This window comes from Sorex araneus, chromosome 5 (assembly GCF_027595985.1).
Source record: "Sorex araneus isolate mSorAra2 chromosome 5, mSorAra2.pri, whole genome shotgun sequence".
Taxonomy (NCBI): domain Eukaryota; kingdom Metazoa; phylum Chordata; class Mammalia; order Eulipotyphla; family Soricidae; genus Sorex; species Sorex araneus.
The window spans coordinates 174,893,548-174,914,354 of record NC_073306.1 but is presented as its reverse complement, the minus strand read 5'-3'; the positions used below and the strand labels follow the sequence as shown (position 1 = coordinate 174,914,354).

The window sequence follows — 20,807 nt, the reverse complement described above, 5'->3', positions numbered from 1 at the left end:
TTATCTGCTACATTATGGGAAAAGATTTTGAAAGGACATTCTTCTTTTTTCATTATGGAATATAATTTTTTCACTATGAAATATAAAAAATAGGTGCCAAAATAATCTTGTGTAGTGAGACTAAAATTTATTATTTTACTATTACTGCTTATTTACTTATGCTAAAATTGAAAGTTTTCCTGCATGAAAAAATTATCCTTGTTGGAACAGTATATGACTGAAATCCAATCATGAACAACTTTGTAACTGTGTATCTCACTGTGATTTGGTTTAAAAACAAATTTAAAAAAGAAAAAAAATTACCCTATCCTTATGATCAGCGTTGTTTGCAAATAATTGTTGAAAGGAAGAGAGCAGATGTTGTTTCTAAGATTTTTTTTTTTTAGTTGAGAAGAGCTGGCAGGAAAAACAGCTTCATGATTTTCCAATAAACCTGCAAACCTGCTAAACTCTGCAGTTGATTATGAACTTAAGCAGAGATATATCCAAGAGACTCAAGCACAATTGGTAAACACTTCATATTTGAAAGGTATGACTTACTTTAATCAGTAAATATTTTCAAGAATTAATTCTAAGTTAAAAGCCATGGATGAATTGAATTTAATAAGGGTTTTTATCATATTTGTTTACTGTGCTTACTGACCTACTCAATATTTAATAAAATTAGGTTCATAATAAAATTTTTTTAAACATTGGATTTTTTTCCCTTTCCAATACCCTTTTTATTACTTTTTATTACTTTTCTTCCATGAAAGAGCACCTAGTAGAACAAGTAATAAAAAATAGTGAGATTTTCTTGGAAGTTTCTTTTCATTTTCAATATTGGTTTTCTGGATAACATCCAGGAAATAAGGAATCTTGTCTTCACAGGCTAATCGTCTCCATGTTCTAAGATAGCATTGTTATCAAGAGAAAAGCCATAATATGCAGTAGAACAACACATTTACGTACATTTTCATAGATACTGCAGAGGCTCATATTAACAACTTTGGAGAGTTCTAGGCATATGTATAAAGGCTTAGAAATATTTTGAGTACAATCAGCATATTAGGTGAGGACAATCTTTCCTTTACAGTGCAGTACATAGTTGTGATTTTTCTATTTCTTTGTTTATAAGGTTATTTTATCAATAGTGTAAATTTTATAAGGGTCAGGAATCTATTTGTTTTAATTAACAACTTATTGCCCATACCTGTACTCAAAATATTGTGTTGAATACGTGAATAAAAGCATCTCCATTTATACATAATCATGTCAAGGTTATGTGGAAACTTTTCCAAATGATGGATATGTTACTTTCTTGAATGTGATGATGCCTCACAGGTATACTCATACCTCAAAATTTGTCAAGCATTATACTTCAGATATATGAAGTTTATTATATGTTATTTATATCTCAATAAAGTTGCCTCCTAAAATGTCAAATTCATAAAACTTTATATAAAGTTCATGAAAGATATTTTATAATTATACTTTACTGGGAGTCAACATTACCAGGAGACTCTTTATTAACTTTGGATAAAGAAATTATTCTGTTAGTTAAGTATTTTTACTTCTAGTTCGAATAGGACTGGAGCAATAGCACAACGGGTAGGGCGTTTGCCTTGCACATGGCCGACCCGGGTTCGGTTCCTCCATCCCTCTCAGAGAGCCCAGCAAACTACCGAGAGTATCCCTCCCGTGCAGCAGAGCCTGGCAAGCCACCTGTGTCGTATTCAATATGCCAAAAATAGTGACAGCAAGTCTCACAATGGAGACGTTACTGGTGCCCGCTCGAGCAAATCAATGAACAACAGGATGACAGTGCAGTGCAGTGCAGCTCAAATCAGTGTTATCACTGTCATCCCATTGTTCGTCGATTTACTCGAGCAGGCACCAGTAACATCTCTATTACACTCAGCCCTGAAATTTTAACAGCCCCTCCTTACTCGTCTTTCCCAACGATTGGAGGCTTTTTCAGGGTCAGGGGAATGAGACCTATTGTTAGTGTTTTTGGCATATCGAATATGCCACGGGTACTTGCCAGGCTCTGCCATGTGGGCAGGATACTCTCGATAGCTTGGGGCTCTCCAAGAGATATGTACATATCTGTTACTGTATTTGGGATATGAATACACCACGAAGAGCTTGCCAGGTCTCCCGAGCAGGCAATAAACTCTCAGTAGCTTGTCAGGCTCTCCAAGAGGGAGAACTAAGCTATTAGATGTTGCAGTTCAAATAGAAAGAAAAAATTTTAAATAAAGGTCTTGTCATTTAACTGTTCACTTATTATAGCTTGAAAGAATACTAATAAATTTAAGATCTCACTACTATGATTGTTTTCCCTCAAATGGTCATTTACTTTTTTGAGGAAACAATTCAGTAACTGCTTTACATAAAGGATAGTGTATAGATTGAATATTATTTCATTTTATTTTTTACTATTTTATTTTATTTTTATAAATTAGTTCACAATATTTGATTACATTTAATATTTGAACACCAATCTCACCAGCATTACAGCTCCCCACACCATATTTTGGATGTTTCCATCCCGAACTCCAACTCCTGCCCTAAAGCAGAATCTAAATAATTTATTTTGTATTGTTTGTTATGAATAAGCTGCTGAAAATGCTCCATAAAACTTTCCCTAGAGGCGAGTGTGTGAAGATTGTTGTATTTCACCCAGGGGCCATTAAGCCAGTCTATAAGAGATTACAAATATGTTGTTAAGGGTTGAACCTTGTGTGCTTTTATATATATGTATGTGTGTATGTGTTATGTGTATATATATCTGTAAAAATATATTTTCCTCTAAGATTGGTTGCCTTCTACTTTAAACTCCATCAAATTTGGTGCACTACACTTGGAATATGAGAGGTATGAAGTATGAGATTTGTGGCCACACTGTCCAGGGATAGGTTTACTCGTGGGTGAGGCTTGACCTGAGTATATGGAGAGCCCTCCCAAGCATGGCAGTGGTTGAGTTCTCAAGGTTTTTGGCTGCTTTGGCTGGGTCCCTTGGGATGGGGAGGGGCCTCATCTGCCCCACTCCAGGATGCCCCTAATGAAACAATCTGGAATGGGGTGGGGTCTGATGGCATGACTATGAAGTGTCCTTTAATGCTTTCTTCTGAGAAAGAAGGACAATGAGTCCTTCTGAATCATGGCCACTGATGATATTATCTGGTACCAGCTGGAGGTGGCTTGTGTACGTGACTGGCATGTTGCTGGAAACAGGGGGACACGAGGGGGGATTCCCCATTCCCAGTTTCTTTGAACCTGGAGTGTTTAGTCACAAGTCCCTCATACCTGGGTTTTTTGTGGATTTAATGCTATTTTAAATGTCCTGAGGAATCTTTAAATTTCTATTGTTTTCCATATAATATAAACACATACATTAAAAGCCTAGCTTCATTTAAACAGAACTTAAATATTTTCAATTTGAGTGAAGAAAAGATTTTCTTTTTTGGGGGTTGGAAATTCCCAGCATATGAAAAAGATAATGTTTAAGGACAATATACCTTGAATTAAAACCTTATTTCTCACTTGAAATGAGACTAGTAATATAGTTATGAGGCATGAATCATAGGCATGAGGGAAAAGCACAAATTTATCATTCTGAATAATGCTAAATGGTTTATTCAGTGGTCATAGATTTAAGCCACTCTTTGTTATTGGCTTGTTTTCAATTTTTGATCACAAAATTTTGACAAAAGTCAATGTAACAGTCACAAAATGTTTGTAATATCAAATTCTTCCAAGAAAATGTGCTACATACAGTTTCATATAATTCTGAGATAATAGTATTACCCTCATTTGTATCCCTGTATATATTCTTATTTTTCCTTCAAATTGAATGCTAGTAATTCTTATTTCCAGGTATCACATCATCTTAGGGAATCTAATCATTCATAGCATATACTTTTTCCAATCCATTCATTTATTTCACAAATATCAATTCACCTTGTGCTATTTGAGACTGTTCTTAATGTTGGACAAATTATAAAAAGACAGATATAGCAAGACTTATATTTCATATCAGTATCACAAACAAGGAAATTCCTTGAGTAAGCAGATGAGATACTTTTCCATTCTTTTTAGACAAAGAAAATAGGATAAAGCAAATGTGATGTCAGTTGGCATGGGGACAATGAGAGGCAATATCTATCAGGTGGGGTAAATGGGAATAATCTGATGCCATTGCCCAAATGAGGAAATAGAAAGAGATACACTGAAGAGCTGGCAAGTACAACATCATGCAAGTTTGAGTTTCATTGCAAGTGCCACCGGAAATAACTGAAGACTTTTAAGAAATGACACTATGGTTCTTTTGATATGAGTGGGTTACAAAAAATAACAGGAAGAGGTGATGATAGGTGAGTGATGATGGAGACTTGTACAAGAGAGGCAGAAATAGAGATGAAGGGAAGTGGATAGAATTAAAATATTTGGGGAAAGTGACTAGAAAACATGCTGGAGTATTGGAGGGGTGAAGCAGGAAGAGAGAGGCCAATGAGGTGCCTGGGAGAAAGTGTCTTACCAATCTTCCGTCTTGTGATTTTTAGTATTTTTCTGATGGTCTGAGGAGCATTGGATGAAACACATTGAATGTGACTTTTCCCATTTGATGTAATTTGAAGTGGGATCTAAAATTCAAGGTGTGACTATCCAAAATGCATTATTAATTTTTTCAATTATTTTAGCTTCTACAAAAGAATTTGGAGTATAGATAAGCACATAAGAATTTGGACTGTAGGGTCGGAGAAATAGTACCGTGGGGAGGGCGTTTGCCTTGCACGTGCCTGACCTGGGTTTTATCCCTGGCATCCCATATGGTCCCCCAAGCACTTCCAGGAGTAATTCCTGAGTACATAGCCAGGAGTAACCTCTGAGTATCGCTGGATGTGACCCAAAAATGAAAAAAAAAAGAACTTGAACTGTGAATAAATACATAAATAAGCACAGTGCTCAATGTGTTTGTTTAATGTCAGCGCAGTTATCAATTTGTCCATACCTTGGTCTCAATCAGAAGCATGCCCTCAGATGTGTCTTCAACCACCTCAGGTCAAAGTTCCCAAAGCATTTCTGACTATAGCAGAAATTAAGTAAATGACTCTCTCCCTTATTTGCCTACTAACTCCTCTCAAAGATTATTGATTCTTAATCCTTGGTGGAGCCAGTCAACAACAAACTCAGGCAATGTTGTGTAATTAGGATATAAGTGTCAAAGGGAAACGTTCTGCAAGCCCTGTTTTGGCTTTCTGGACTCAAGAATTTGCAGGCTGACACCTCTAGATGAATCCAGAGAACTCTTCTTGGTACTGGCTGTGGAGAGTGTGCAGAATGCCAGGTTTTCCTTTATTGTTGCTCCCCAGTAAACCTACAAAAGAAAGACAAAACAGGGTCAGAATCCTTCTTCAAAACAAATCCATCTTTGGAGTTACCGGAATATTGGGTGCATGTGCCAGATCAGTCACAACAAAATGAACCCACCTCTGTGATTTCTGCTGGTCTGCAATCTGCTGTTTCTGGAAAAAAAAGAGACATCCTTCACTTTTTTTCTAAGTGACTTCTTGTGACCATATAGGCAAGATAGTTCTCTGGAACATGAGTCCTTAATCTTTAACCTGTGGCTTGTTAATAAAGCTCATTCTCTACCCTCACCTAGTCTCTTTATTGAATGTCCCCATCCAGCTGCAGTGGACTCAGATCTTGCTATTTTCTTTTCTTTTATTTCTTTTTCTTTTTGAGTCACACCCAGCAATGCTCAGGGGTTACTCCTGGTTCTACACTCAGGAATTACTTTTGGCTGTGCTTAAGGGACCATATAGGATGCCGGGGATCGAACCCGGGTCGGGCGCATGCAAGGCAAACGCCCTACCCGCTGTAATATCGCTCCAGCTCCAGATCTTGCTATTTTTAAATAACATTCTTAAGTTCCAATTTGCATAACATACAACCCCCCTATTTAAATGCACATGTTTCCAAGGAGATATTGATTGTAGTCCTGTCACTCTCTTTGTTCCCTGGACACATATTCTCTTCTAACATTTTATTCACCTTACACATTCCTTTAAAAATAATTAATCAATGCCAAGCATGCCAACAGACTCCAAGACCAAATTTAAAGGTGTTCATCATCTCAACTCTTGGAATCTTCCCCTCTCGATGACTGTAGCTGCTTATCTCTTTGGCGTTAAGTGTTGCCCATCTGATACACTTCTGGTTAAATTTCACATGTGCATTAAGTGTCTTTGTAACCCAGCCCTCTGGCTTGGCACCTTAGCCATACTATTTATTCCTCATATTTTTGGATGGTAGATGATAGGACATAGTCCTTGGAGAAACTGTCCTTGAATAAGCCCCTGTCCTTCTAAGGTCATCAGAAGAGCAGTCATAGGACATAAAGGCTTTTAAATGACTTCGATTACATTTGTATTGTACTACAGATTCTGTGACAAGGTCATGTTGCTGGACCCAGAGTTTCCTGCCAGGGTCTGGCAGATTGTGCCACTCACAACAATGAAAGATGAGAAGATCCGAGAGGGGGTTGAAATCAAGAAGACACAGCACAGGGCAGTAAATGTTTCACCTCAATCAGCTTTCTGAATCTATGAAAACATATTCAATTTCCATGAGTCTGTTTGAATACTCTTGCATTATGGGTAAAGTGATACTATAATCTGTGAGAGATACAACTGTGTATTATGCGATGTTCTTTATGTGAAAACATTTCTCTTGTCATTTCTTGTGTGAAAATGACACATTGTCAACTTTGATGATGAGCAGTTGATGGTGTGCACAGGGACATAAAATGGGTTGCTTTTTAGAAAACAAGAAATCTCAAGAACTTCCAGCAAATTATTGTTGGTAAATAAGCAGAAATTAAATTCATTTGAGGGCTTTTTCAGAATTGTGAAAGGGACTGCTTAGAGATCAATCTCAATCCTCTTATTTGTGGTGCACTGGTTTTGAATAAAATATGGCTCTGGTTTTTATATATTAAAAAACTCTTAAAATGTTCATTATAAAGAATTTGTGTTTTCTCTGCTTTCTGTTCACCGACTCTTAAAGCTAATATTTTACTATTTCTTGATTGTACTCTGCCCTTTCATGCAGCCAGAGGAACCTGATTTACACAAGGAGGTGCTGGACCAGAGGGATGAAAACGTCCTGAAAGAAAACAAACATTGGTCTTCAGACCAAGCTCTACCCTGCACTGTTTGGTGAATGCTAGAAGTCCATTCTCTTTGTTCTCGCAGCCTCTGAACCAGACCCAAATAGAGTGGGCTCTTCATAAATATTCATTTAAGTATTATTAACGTGGGGGGCAGGGCACTGATTAGTAAATGCAACCTGCAGGAGGCTGCAGAAATACCACAAATAGAGAGAAAAAATGCTATTAGCAGAACTTTTCTTGTGAATAACTGCCATTTCCCAATTGGCCTTTTCATACGACGTTCTCTATAGCATTTGGAAGTGCCTAAAAAGAAAACGCGTCCGTGGAAGCCCTCTCCCATTGGGTCCTAGAAGAAGAGAGACTAAGAAGCAAATCGCTCTTAATTTATTTTGTTCATTTCTTGCTTATTTCAGCAGCTCACCAGAATCTACTGTAACCCTTAGAGCCAAACCTGAAGATGAAATCAGCAATATGAGATGGCTATTTGACTATTGTTTGCTATGTGGTCAGCACAAATCTCTACCTATAATACAGGATAAGGAGGTCACGGTGGTCTCTAGGATAAAAGGCAAACAAAATTTTAATATTTGTGGATTCTATATGAGACCTCTTTCCTCTTTTTTGAGGGGAAAACAATCGCACTCAACTTTCTGCACCTTTTGACAAATGCAAAATCCAAACACCAAATGAAAACCCCAAATTTCCCCCTTTGAACCAGATGGCCCAAGAATCGCAGTCATTTCCAGGTTTGTTTTATTTTTTTTCAATTTTATTGAATCACTATGAGATAGTTACAAGCTTTCATGTTTGGGTTATAATCACACAGTGATCAAGCACCCATCCCTCCACCAGTGCACATTCCCCACCACCAATATCCCCGGTATACACCCCCCCTTTTCCACCCTCCCCCTGCCTCCATGGCAGACAATATTCCCCATACTCTCTCTCTGCTTTTGGGCATTATGGCTTGCAACACAGACACTGAGAGGTCATCAGTGTTTGGTCCATTATCTACTTTCAGCACATATCTCCCAACCCGACTGATTCCTCCAACTATCACTTTCTCAGTGAGCTCTTCTCTATTCCATGTGCTGTCTCCCCTCCACTCATGAAGCAGGCTTCCAGCTATGGGGCAATCCTCCTGACCCTTGCATCTACTGTCCTTGGGGTGTCAGCCTCATGTGATGTTATTCTATACTCCACAAATGAGTGCAGTCCCTCTATGTCTGTCCCTCTCTTTCTGACTCATTTCACTTAGCCTGATACTCTCCAAGTCTATCCATTAATAAGCACGCATCCGGGCTAGGAGGAGGGATGCAAACGCTGCACTCGCTGGCCGGTCCCTTCTAGAAGGACTCCGAGGCCAGCGGCATGAGGAGCTGCAGCGCCTCAAGAGCCTGTTGCTTGTGGGCCAAGAGAAGAAACAAGAACGATCCGGGCCGCGAGGGTTGCTCCCTGTGCAGGCAGACTACAAATGCAGCCAGGCGGCCCACACGCGACCCCTTGGCCCACTCCTGCAGCGTTTTAATCCCGGCATCCCCACCCGATCTCGCCCCTAGCCAGCCCGGGGAGATCCAGCCTTTCATCCAGACCTCGGGCAGCTCCATTGTTATGAAAAACTAGGGGGTACGAAGAAACAGAGCTTCGAAGGGGGATGCTAGAGCCAAAGCACCCCTTCTCCTCCCGCCAAGAAGAAGGAATCCGAAAGGAATCCAACAACGACCAGAAAAAGAGGGAAGCGGGAGTAGGGTGAGGGCGCCCCAAGAAGGAGACCGGGAGCGGATCCGCCACCCCCGTGGCCGCGATGGTTCGGCCCGCGTCGGGGTGGGGTGCGGCCGGCACCCCCGGCTCGTCCCCGCCCCTCTCCCGCCTCCCCGGCCGCGCGGCCGCCGCAGCTCGTGCGCGCGCCCCGGCGATCCCCACCCCTAACACCCCCCCCCACAAACCCGGGCGCGGGCACCGAGCCCCGAGCTCCGCCCCTCGCAGAGCCGCCCCCTCCTCAGCGGCGGGAGAGCTCGCCCCGCTCGGCGATCACCGCCGCTGCCTTTCGGGGTCGCTTCCTCTCCGGCGTGCGGGGGCCGCTCCCGGCGGCGGCAGCTCTGTCCCGGGGAGGCGGCGGAGCCCCGGCGGCCGCCGGGCACTGCGCGGCGCCGTGACAGGTGCCGAGTCCCGGCTGGGGACTGTCCTGCAGCGGCCGCCGCGATGCCTACCATGCGGAGGACCGTGTCGGAGATCCGCTCGCGAGCCGAGGGTGAGTGGCCGGCTGCAGCCGCGCGGGTCTAGCTTGGGGTCGTGCGTGCGTGCGTGTGTGTGATTGCAGCAGCGCGGGTCTAGCTTGGGGGTCGTGTGTGTGTTGTGTGTGTGGCGGGGGGGGAGGGTTGCAGCAGCGCGGGTCTTGCTTGGGATCCTGTGTGTGTGTGTGTGTGTGTGTGTGTGTGTGTGTGTGTGTGTGTGTGTGTGTGTGTGTGTCCGTGCGAGCGCTCAAAGGCGTGTGTCGGGGAAAAGACGCCCGATACCACATCTTCTTCCAGTCAATCTGACCCTGGAGGGCTGCTCCCTGCGCTACCCCCCCCCCCGCCGCCGGTTTACCCGCACACCCTCTCCAGTTTCTGGATCTCCGCCCCCCCCTCCGCCCCCCTTTGCAATTAGTGTCCCCCCGCCGCTGCACCGCCGCAGGACCTATTTCTGTCTGTCACCAAGCACTGGCTCCCAGCTCACTCCCCTCTTAGCACACACACACCTCGGGCTCTGCACCCAGATCACTACCCCAGCCTTCCGCCCCCGCGCCCCCGGTGTTTTGCAGCCCCAGCGTCGCGTCTCGGAAGGAAGAGGGTTTGCCTTTTCCCAGGCTGCAGGATCCTTTGATCCGCAACGTGGGCTCTAACGGAGCCGCACCAGCCTCCCTCCGGTCTGGGTGCTCAGCGGGGCCCGTGCTTTACAGCCTCTGCGTTTCCACCTCCCGTGGCTGGAGTCTGGGGTTTCGGTTTTCATTTTTCTCTTTTGCTTGATGCCCTGCGATGACTTTCTGAGCGAGGTGGAAGCTGTTGATTTCGCTCCACCCTGGGCCAGCTGTTGAATCCTCTGCACTTGTCAGCTCGGTGCAACAGATGCCCCAGGCTAAAGGCGAGGGAGCCTTTGGAGGACGAGTCCACGGCTTTCGCATCTTCCCTGTTCTGTGGAGGCCAACCCCTTGCTCAGATGGCTTGATTTGGATCCTCACAGAGCCGAGATTTTATCTATCTCGATTTTTTTTTCCCTTTTCCCCCCAGCAAAGCGGCCTTGACTCCTGCAAAGTGAGGAATGGGTTGTTTTGGGGAAAAAAATCTGTCTCTTCCATCATCTCCAATTTTCACCTGTTTTTCCACCGCATTCTTTAATGTGAGGCGGGTCTGAACGCGTTTTAAGAAAAGGAAAAAAAAAAACAAACAAAACCAGAATCTAGGTAATAGGATTGCAGGGGTTTGAGGCAGGCCATTTTGTTCTTTCTCCTCTTCAGAGTGTCTGTTAAAAATGGAGACTCGGGCTCCAATATCTAGGACTGTCTAATTACACCTTTAGGGGCTATTAAATTAAACTGCTCTGATGTGGGTTTACACAAGAGTTCAATCTAACCCGTGTCCCACACAGGAATTTAGTACACACGGAATGTCATTTGTATCAGAGTAAGAAAATACGTGGGATCTGACAATCTTAGATGCACAGTTGAACAGATGAAGGTATTAAGTTATACATAGTAAATAGTTTTCCATATTCCCCTGCCCCACATCTTAGTGGAATGAACGAATTTTTCAAGTTTTACATATAACTGAGCTAGACAGGTAATAAAATTACAATAGTCCTCGTTGGGATGGTTCTGCCAAATTGGAAAAGATAGAAAAAACAAACAGCAGAAAAAAAACCCTGGAAAACCTATGTGACATGTGAGTAAATTGTATTCAGGTCTCAAGCCTGGGTGGTGGTTCTGCTGGGTGCATACACATTTTCTTCCTCATTGCTCATGGAACCTGGGAACACGCCTGTAGACTGGGAAAGGTCCATGTGATTATTGGAGAAACCGAGACTGAAGTGTTTGCTCGAGCTTCAGAGTGGCTGGTTCAGTGACACATTTGGATGCAGAGCCCTAGAGAAATAAGGACTGCTTCTGATGGAATCTTTGTATTCCTCTTGCGTCCAGCAGAGTGCCAGTGACTCTGGGGTGCCTGCTTGTGGATGACCCATCCCTCCTACATGGGGTAGTTTCAATTTATTTTGTATGTAGCATTTCACTGGGACTGCGGTCAGGACAGCCTAAATACTGATTCGTGGGCTGGTGATGTGGCTCATTGCCTGCTCTGCCCACACTCTTCTGTCCTAAGGAATATTCTGGTTTGACAGCTCCTCCTACCTAAAGAGTTTTGCACTGCAAACCCCTTGGTCTCAGCTGATTGGCTGAGGCCGGGCTCCTGACCCAAGAGCAGACAGTCCATAGGTCCACATGACTTGATGGTCTGGCTCCAGAAGATTCTCTGTGCTTTGCACGTCTTTTTCATCTTTTCCATGGGAGCGCTGAGCTTCCAGACTGTCTATGTATGCAGAAAGGGCTACTGGTGAACAGGATGATAGGGAAGGAATGTCCACTGTTTGCAGTCTTACAGATGCTGATAGGAAGAAGCAGAAACTCTGACCCTGAGAGACAATGGACTGGATGGAGGGAATGAGGCAGAGCCGGATCTTGGGATGGAGCACCGCCTTCCCTGCCTTTTCGCATTCTGGTTCCCCACTGGTGCTAGAATAGTTTCTGATCTCTCTCTCTCTCTCTCTCTCCTCTCTCTCTCTCTCCTCTCTCTCTCTCTCTCTCTCTCTCTCTCTCTCTCTCTCTCTCTCTCTCTCTCTCTCTCTCAAGAAATGGTTCAGGTAGTTTTATGTTCCCCGTTTCCACATCGGCCAGAAATATTGCATTCTCGCATGTAAGTTACTTACAACTAACTACACTGGGGCACAGGACTTACATGAAATAAAGAACAGTAACTAGTCTCAAAGGAGTTGTTATTAATTACGCACTGTGCTTGCTGTGGGTGACACAGGTCCCATGGTATGACATGACCTAAAGCATGCAGGCCCTGATGGAGGACTGATTTGAGATGAATGCTCACGAAGGGCTTCGTAAACTTTAAGGTGCTCACGAAGCCCCTGAGGATCTTGTTAAATGCAGAGTCTAAATCAGCAGGTCTGCATGCGGAGCTGCAGTGGGCTTGGAGATGTTCCCAGTTAATGCTGCTAATGCTGGTTTGCGGGCCTGAGGGGTAGTTTGAAGAGGCATCGCCGTGTGTTTCAGTAGTTGGAGAGCATTGACGGTAGGGAGCAACCAGTTGGAAAAAGGGTGAAAGTGAGCACAGCTTCTTTGATCGTTCTTAAGGAAATTGGTGAGGAGCAGAAGAAAACTTGAAGGAACAGGATGTCAATATGCGTAGGTGAAATACTGCTATACTACAGGACGTTCTCTCTGCCAAGATCAATCCTTGGGATGTAGAATGAACTACTCAAAGAGGATCTGAAGGCTCATTAACACAATTTCCCATTCAAACATACCACCAGTGTATAATATTTTTCAGGGGTTCAGTTAGGAGCCAAACCATTATTAGGGTGTGATATTACCAAGGAACTGTCTTAGGTCAAGCTGTGAAGCACAACAGCCCAAGATTGCACTCACACGTGCTATACAAGGAAACAAAGGGATGCTTTAAAATATAACTAAACTTTTAGACATGTAAGATCAAATTAATAGTTGACAGAAAAGAGGAAAGGGAAGTGAATAACTTGCCTAGAAGGGGTTAAATTTATAGTTAAATGAAGTCTGAGATGGGGCTGGGAGCAATAGCATAGCTGGTAGGGTGTTTGCCTTGCACGCAGCTGACCCGGGTTCCATTCCCAGCATCCCATATGGTCCCTTGAGCACTGCCAGGGGTAATTCCTGAGTACAGAGTCAGGAGTAACCCCTGTGCATCGACAGGTCCCCCCCCCAAAAAAAAAGATTTCCAGCCCTGGGGCTGGAGCAATAGCACAGCAGGTAAGGCATATGCCTTGCACGCGGCCAACCCAGGTTCGATTCCCAGCATCCCATATGGTCCCCTGAGCACCGCCAGGAGTAATTCCTGAGTGCAGAGCCAGGAGTAACCTCTGTGCATTGCCAGGTGTGACCCAAAAAGAAAAAAAATGAAGTCTGAGAACCAAGTTGTCTCCTGCGACTTTAACAGTGACACCTATTCCTTCACCTTGGCCACTGGGGCTGGCATTGCCCTTAAGGACCCTTCGCCAAGCCCCTTTCCTGATATGACAGTGAGTTTGGGGACAGCCACAGGGTAGTGGACCTCATGGTCTTCATGGCCTCCAAGGAATAAGAACCCCAGGACCACCAACCCCAGTGATAGCCCTAAAAGGAAGAGAGAGGCCCTCTGCTGTTGGCCTCCCCACTCGTCCAACACACTGAGAATCTCCTGACTTCAAGTGTCCATACCAGACCTCCTAAGGTTAGGGGCCCGACCTTGTCATGTACCATCAATATGTACCATGCACACCTGCCACCAAAAAAAAAACACGTAAAACTGAGTGTGACATGTACGGTTTTGATTTATAGTGAAATACTCCTGAAATTTACATAATGATGCAATGTCTAGTTTTCCTTTATTAAAAAGAGGATGTGTTCGGAAGTAATAAAGTAGTGTGGAGGGAGGGAATGACATTGTAGACAGAGTCTATTATAAAAATAATTTAATGAAAATATGATAAAGGCCTAAAGTCTAGAGAGAAAACTGGATAAGCTGGAGCACCTTCTTTGGATGTGGGATACCTGTGTTTGGTTATTGACACCACTTTGTCCCCTGGGTACCACTAGGAGTGACCCCTCTTCCCTCTAAGCAACGCTAGAATTAGCTTCTGAGTGCCACCAGGTAATATCCACAAATGAATACCAAGTCCTCAAGGAGCACTGAGAATGGGGAAGCTGGAATCAGAGAGATGTCTGGGTAAATTGTTTAAACCCCTTCCTGATGACATAGGTAATTCCCTTCCATGTACCTGGTGTCTGCCACTGCATGGAAAAGAAGAAGCCTGGCCAAGGGTGCCTCTCTTCCAGGGAGGAGGTAGAGCAATTGCAAGAAATAGGGGGCCCTCCTCCCCGCCCCAACGAGACCCTGAGTTGCCGCCCACAAACGGCTCCTCCGGCTCCTGAATGGCCATGATCCCAGAGGCACACAAACCAATCTTGGAACCCAGCGGCTTTTAGCAGAAATCCCTCCAGACTTAATTACTAAAATATTAGAAATCCTGTCACGTGACATCATATGCGCTTCATAATCAGCAATAGAAAACAAATGATCTAATGATGCCTTTTTGGCAGGTCTGATTGTTAGGGGAAAATTCCAAATAATAATGGTGGATCTTTTGTCGAAATATTGAATGTAATCAAAGTAGAGAGAGAGTCAAGTGGAAATCATCTGCACACAGGCAGGGGAGGGGTGGATGGGAGGTATACTGGGGTTCTTGGTGGTGGAAATTGTGCACTGGTGAAGGGATGGGTGTTTGATCATTGTATGACCGAGACTTAAACTTGAAAGCTTTATAACTGTTCTCACGCTGATTCAATAAATAAAAAATAAAATAAAATAATTTTTAAAATAGGGGGAAAGTAAAGGGAAGTTACCATTCATAATCCTGGTAGATGGGTTGCAATTTTAAATCACTTGGTTATACTTGTCCTCAGTGACAAGTTTGCAAGGAGATGGAAGAGGGAATAGTCTGGTGGGAAAGTGTTCAGGCAGGGAAACAGCCAAAGCAAAGGTTCCCATGCAAGACAAAGTCAAGAGTGTGCAAAAAACAGCGAGGAGAATGAGGAAGTGAGGTCGGAGATGTCACATCCTAGGATTTTGTGATGCAATGAGCAGAAAGCAGCAGGCAAACCAAAATGAAAGGAGATGCTCAAGCAGCGGTCCCATATACGACCCAGGTATTGCTCATTAAAAACTAATTTCCTGAACTGGCATGTGACTTTGCTGTTCAGCACATGTTTGGTGGGATGGCGGAGAGGGGTGCTGGGGCTCTGCATTCTTAATAAACCTGCAAAATGTTCTGGTGGTGAAAATACATTTGAAGGCACTCTGCTTTATGGTCTTGAACCTGATTGATTGGTGGAAAAATCTATGGAGAGATCAGAGAACTGAGAAGGAAAGTCGATACAAGGAACATTAAGTCAGGTTTTGAAGCAATTGGGGTATATCCAAATGGCCAGCTTGTGGGAATTCTTAGAAATTTAGAGGTCAGATATGGTTAAAAAAAGAAAAGTCTACTGGGAATCTTAAGTTCAGAGATACTATCTAATATCCTCATAGTAGGCACATTTATTAGAAAGCAGGATTAGATGAAGCTAAGAAAGCTAAGAATTTTGCTCCTCTTCACTTTTACCCTAAATCAAATGACTCTCTGAGGACAGATCTGAAATAAAAGCATACATTTTGCACCTGCTGTATGCAGCTTATTAGCGGGTGAGCTAGAACAGTATGACGAATGAAGCAGTAACCAAAAAAGGGTGTACTGAATGAGGGATTCCCCAAAGGAAATACGGAGGCTATTCAAATATTTATTTTGGACATTGTTCTGTGGGACAGGGGTTGTGATACTTCCTGTAATCAGTGTTGAAAATCCCCTAATCATGGCCTTTTCTTTCTTTGTGCAGTTCAAGAGATACTGAATGTGGCAGATCTATTTCTCAAGTTTCCTAATCAACAGTACCACATGCATGCCCCACCCCCATTATAACCATTGTATCATTTCGAAATAGTGAAACCTTTGAGAACATCAGGAACAGAGGAAAGTTTGCAGAGGTCAGTTTATACTATTGAAGCTTGTTAAAATGTTTTCTGCCTGGGTTCAGTAATATAGTTGCATTAGGAAGGATTGAAAGGAGGATAACTCAGTCACCCTGGACTCCAGAATATAGGAAGGTGAAGAACAAAGAGGGAAAAAAGTTGAGGCAGGTAGCAAGAAGTTGATGGGAAATAACAATGGGCAAAGATCAAGGAACTTAGGTACATTGGTGATAGAGAGAAGGTGATAGAGAGGAGCTATATATTCAAACCCCAGAGATCCAAAGTCTAACAACCAAACTTAAAATGTGCCTGTCAAGAAGGCAGGCTGGGGGGCCAGAGAGACAGTACTTGCATGTGACCAACCCGGGTTCGATCCCCGGCACCCCATATTTTATGCATTTCTTGGAGTGTTTCCTAAGTGCAGAGCCAGGAGTAACCCCCGAGCATTGCCAAGAGTGACCTCCAATCAAAACCAAAAACCAAACCAAAACTGAACAAAACAAAAAAGAACAGGCTGGGGTGAGGGTGGGGATGGGAGGGAACTTGGGGACACTGGTGGAGGGAAGTTGACACAGGTGGTGGCACTGAGGCTGGAACACTAAGAGTCTAAAATTTAACTTTGAAAAACTTTTTAAAGCATAGTGCCTTTATTAAAAAAAAAATAGAAAATAAAAAAAGTCAAGTTTTCGTCGTCACTCTTTCCAGAGAATGTTCTGTGCTCTGCTTCCCTGCAGAGTAAGCTCCGTGGAGGCAGAGATGTTTGTATTTTGTTGACTGATGCATTGTACATTGCTCTGACTTAGGACCCTGACATGTGGTAGGTATCTACTAATGGTTGAATGAAATGGGAATCTTAGATTAGATTCTCCAACCTACTCAATACCCTGTTATTGGAGCTCCAGCACCACCGGAGGGATTTGGGGGTGTTCTGTTCATCACTACTCTGTTCTGTACATAAGCTTTGCCTGCCACATAGTTAACCCCGACCTGAAGTTTGCCTGATCAATGGATCACTCTTCCATTCCCTTTTCATGGAAGATCTTACCTGGGTTGTCTTAAGCATGAAGAAACACCTGCTCGTTGGAGAAACTCACACCGCAGAAAAACTCACACCGCAAACTCAAGAAGATGTTAAAAACTACTCCCAATCTAGGGCTGGCGTGTCAGTACTGCCTATAGAGCGCATACCTTGCACACAGACCACTTCGGTTTCCAAGCCCACCAGGAGTAAGCCCTGAGCATTGTCAGGCGTGGCCCCCGAACAAACAAAATATAGGTCATCCAAATATAACTGCTATTAGCATTTTAATATCCACCCATCCAAATGTTTTCTAGGAAAAGTGACATATATTTATTTGTTAAGAGAAATGAGATCATATACTGCTATTTTAAATCGTTTTTCCACTTAGTATTCTATGCACATCCTTCTTATGAATATTCATGCAAACTTCACAAAGGATGGGTTTTTAAAAATGTACTTTCTAGTTTTATGGAGCTAGAACTAACACAAATCATTTTATTACTCCGAAGTGTACAGAACAATGATATAATAGGTATGTGCTGCAGAAGGATAATAAAATTTTCCTCGTGACGAGAACTTTTTAGATTTCAGCAAATTTCAATAGACAGTATTAATTATAGTCACCATCCTGTGCATTATACCCTGAGAACATATTTTATCACTGGAAATTTTTTTCTTTTGATCACTTTTTACCCATGGTAAGAAACTTTGTCCTTTGACACTTATATCCCCAGTGCTTGGGGTAGTGCCCCGTACGTGGTAGTCTTAGCTCAGTAGTGAATTTCTGAATGCCTGGATCTGGAGTCTGATGGCAGCAGCTTAGTATCTTTATATTAGTGTGTAATAATTTACTGTATCACTGTATCACCATCATCCCATTGCTCACCGATTTGCTTGAGTGGGCACTAGTAACATCTCCTTTGTGAGACTTGTTACTGTTTTTGGCATTTTGAATACGCCACAGGTAGCTTGCCAGGCTCTGCTGTGCAGGCGAGATAGTCTCAGTAGCTTGCTGGGCTCTCCAAGAGGGACAGAGGAATCGAACCCGGGTTTGCCAGCATGCAAGGCGAACGCCCTACCCGCTGCACTATCGCTCCAGCAGGGGAATAATTTCTAGAGGTGTGGGTGGGCCCTTAGATCTTTTCTGTTTAGTTGGGAGCCATACACCATGGCACTTAGGGGTTACTCCTGGTCCTGTTTTCTGGAGGCACTTCAGATTCTCCGTCTAGGCTTCAGGTGGCAGGTTTGTGAGTTTAGTTTCTTCTGTCCTTTTGGTTTCTGCAAGCAGGCTTTCCATTTTGAATGCGAATGTGACATACTCTGTAGTGTAATGTGACATCTTTTCACAAACCAGGATTTGGCCTGGGATGGCAGGGAGGTTGTGAAGCATTGGCTTTCATTTAACCCCAGATGGCTACTTGCTCTGGGCTTTTTGTTTAAAGTTAAGTGAAGGAATGATTACATGCGTTGGCCTTTTGTTGACTTCCGAGTGCATATAATTGGCACAGGAGAGAAAGGAACCTCTAATTTCCCCAGGTGCCCCAAAGTTGACTCTTGATCTTATTAGTTTCTTTCCCTGTGGAACTCATCCTTAGGGCTGGGGATCTGCTCTCCTGAATATTTTCATTAAGTTCTGAGTACCACAGTTTTCAGTGTAAATGATTATTTTCTTTATGTTAGACACTTTTCATATGTTTAGTGAGAATTATTGTTAATTTTTTTTCACTGAAACCAGAGACATATTACATCTGGGTAGGCTGTTTTTCTTGCACACGACTGACCCTGTCCCAATCCACAAAACCACCTAAGGTCCCTGAATCCTACCAGGAATGATCCTTCAGCACAGAGAGAGGGGTAAGCCCCAAGCACAGCTGAAAGTGGCAAAAAAACAAAAACAAAAATGAAAACAAAATAAAGATTTTAATTGACAGAAAATAATAGAATTATTGTCTTTTAGGAAGAAGGAATTCTCCCAAACAGTGCTCAGGGACTTGAGGGCCACTCATGGAAATATTTGGCCAAACAAGCTGGATTGCTCAGTGCTAGGCCTAAAGATATGGTGCCATCGGGTCCTGTGGAGCGGGCGGAGGGGGGGCCACTAGGGTCAGGAGTCTGCAGAGTCACACCCTGCTGTGCTCAGAGGGCCCGGAGGTGCTGGAGATCAACCTTGCACATGAAAGCCTGCACTCCAGCCCTTTGAGCTGTCTCTACAATCACCACCTTTACTCTTTCTGTGTATATTTTCAGTCTGTTTGATACCAGACTACCTAACGTAGCAGCCTCCAAAAGAAATATTTTGTGACAAAACTTGAATGCCTGCTCATTCAGTGCTACTGCCACTCTCAATGGCATCGAAGAGATGCCTTGTAAGGAATTGACTGGAGAGAAAATTAAATGAGGCCCTTGCGGTTCCTCACGGGCCCAATGTGATATACAACTTGTGATGTTGCCAGGCCGCGTGGCCGTGTGCAAGTCACTTCATCTCTCTGAGAATCCTGGTGTCTTTTGGAAAATGAATAATAACCTTTACCCATAAATAATCTGAGTGTTGAATGGAGCATAGACCCAGTCGGGCCACAGGGTAGGATCTCCCAAGGAGCTTTCAGTATTCAACCCCTGGGAGATCTGATTCTTGGGAATGGGAGTTGAATGAAGGAGAGATGTGCTTAGGTGGCACTGGCTGTGATGACAGGGGTCTTTCATGGTGTCATTGGAGGCAGATCTAACAGATTTGTTGCTGGTGAGGATATATACGTTTGAAAGAAAGAGACACTGAGGAAAGACAGCTCTCTGAGGCTCTGGGATCCAAAAGATGATGCCACAGCAACCAAGGGCTGGAAACTTTGTTGTATCTCAGAAAAAAAAAAAAAAACCAAAACCAGGAGGATACACCAGTGCCAAAATTTGTGTGTATGTCTCTTATTCTCTCCAAAGGAGCATTGTGTTTATGCTAGAATGACGCTTTCCATCCTTCTCACCCTTCATCAGCTCTGGCGTCTCTTCCCCATTGCTGTGGTTTACAGATCTCAAGGAATCATGCTTTCGTCTGTGTGGGCTTGGGGATTCTCTCCCTGGATTTTGTGCACCGTGAGTGAGGTTGGTAGGAACAGTCTTTCGTGTCTTCATCATGCTCTTTTGGCTGTCATGGCTGCTCCACACCGCAGCTCATTCTTCAGAATGGGCAAATGAGATGCAAGCCCTCCCGCTAAAGCAGCTGCAAGGCCAATGCTACTTGCAGCTGCCTCGGGTGAGCAGTGGAGATAGAAATCAAACTGCCCCGGTGTTGGATGCTACACTTTTCAGATGCTGCAGTGGCTTTGAAGTGTATCAACGTTTTCTTGTTCTCTCCAGAGGCCCTTGCCAGTGTGCTGAGTCCTGGCCACAGCTCTGCCAGCAGATCTAAGGGGCTGATCTGGTTGTAATTAGTGGTGGTGGCGGCATCTGAAGGCCCAAGGGTATTAAAAGACTCTTTGTGCCCTGGGTGAATTTGATTAGAAGGTTAAATGAAACTTCTTGGAACATCCATTCAGTGTACCCTCATCCTGGCATATTCCTATTCTTCCTATGAATGGCGCAGGGCTGACAGCATTGTCACACACCTATAGGCTCTATGGCTTTAATTAATTAAATAATTAATTTTTATTGAATCAATGTGAGACACAGTTACAAAGCTTTCATGATTGAGTTTCAGTCATACAATGATCAAACACCCATCCCTCCACCAGTGTACATTTTCTACCACCAATGTCCCCAGTATCCCTTCCCCCACCCCCCCCTACCCCCC

General features: G+C 43.6%; 1 protein-coding gene across 2 annotated transcripts in view; it reads left to right on the top strand.

Moving 5' to 3' along the window:
• Positions 1 to 9,115: 9,115 nt before the first annotated feature.
• Positions 9,116 to 20,807, top strand: part of ATP8A1 (ATPase phospholipid transporting 8A1) — a 243,383-nt gene continuing 231,691 nt past the window's right edge. Inside the window, exon 1 of one of the 2 annotated variants that reach the window (XM_055140932.1) lies at positions 9,116 to 9,413. In XM_055140932.1, coding sequence (XP_054996907.1) covers positions 9,365 to 9,413 — 49 coding nt within the window. In that variant the 5' untranslated portion in view covers positions 9,116 to 9,364. The remainder of the gene's footprint in view (positions 9,414 to 20,807) is intronic. The other variant, XM_055140930.1, reaches the window with a different exon arrangement.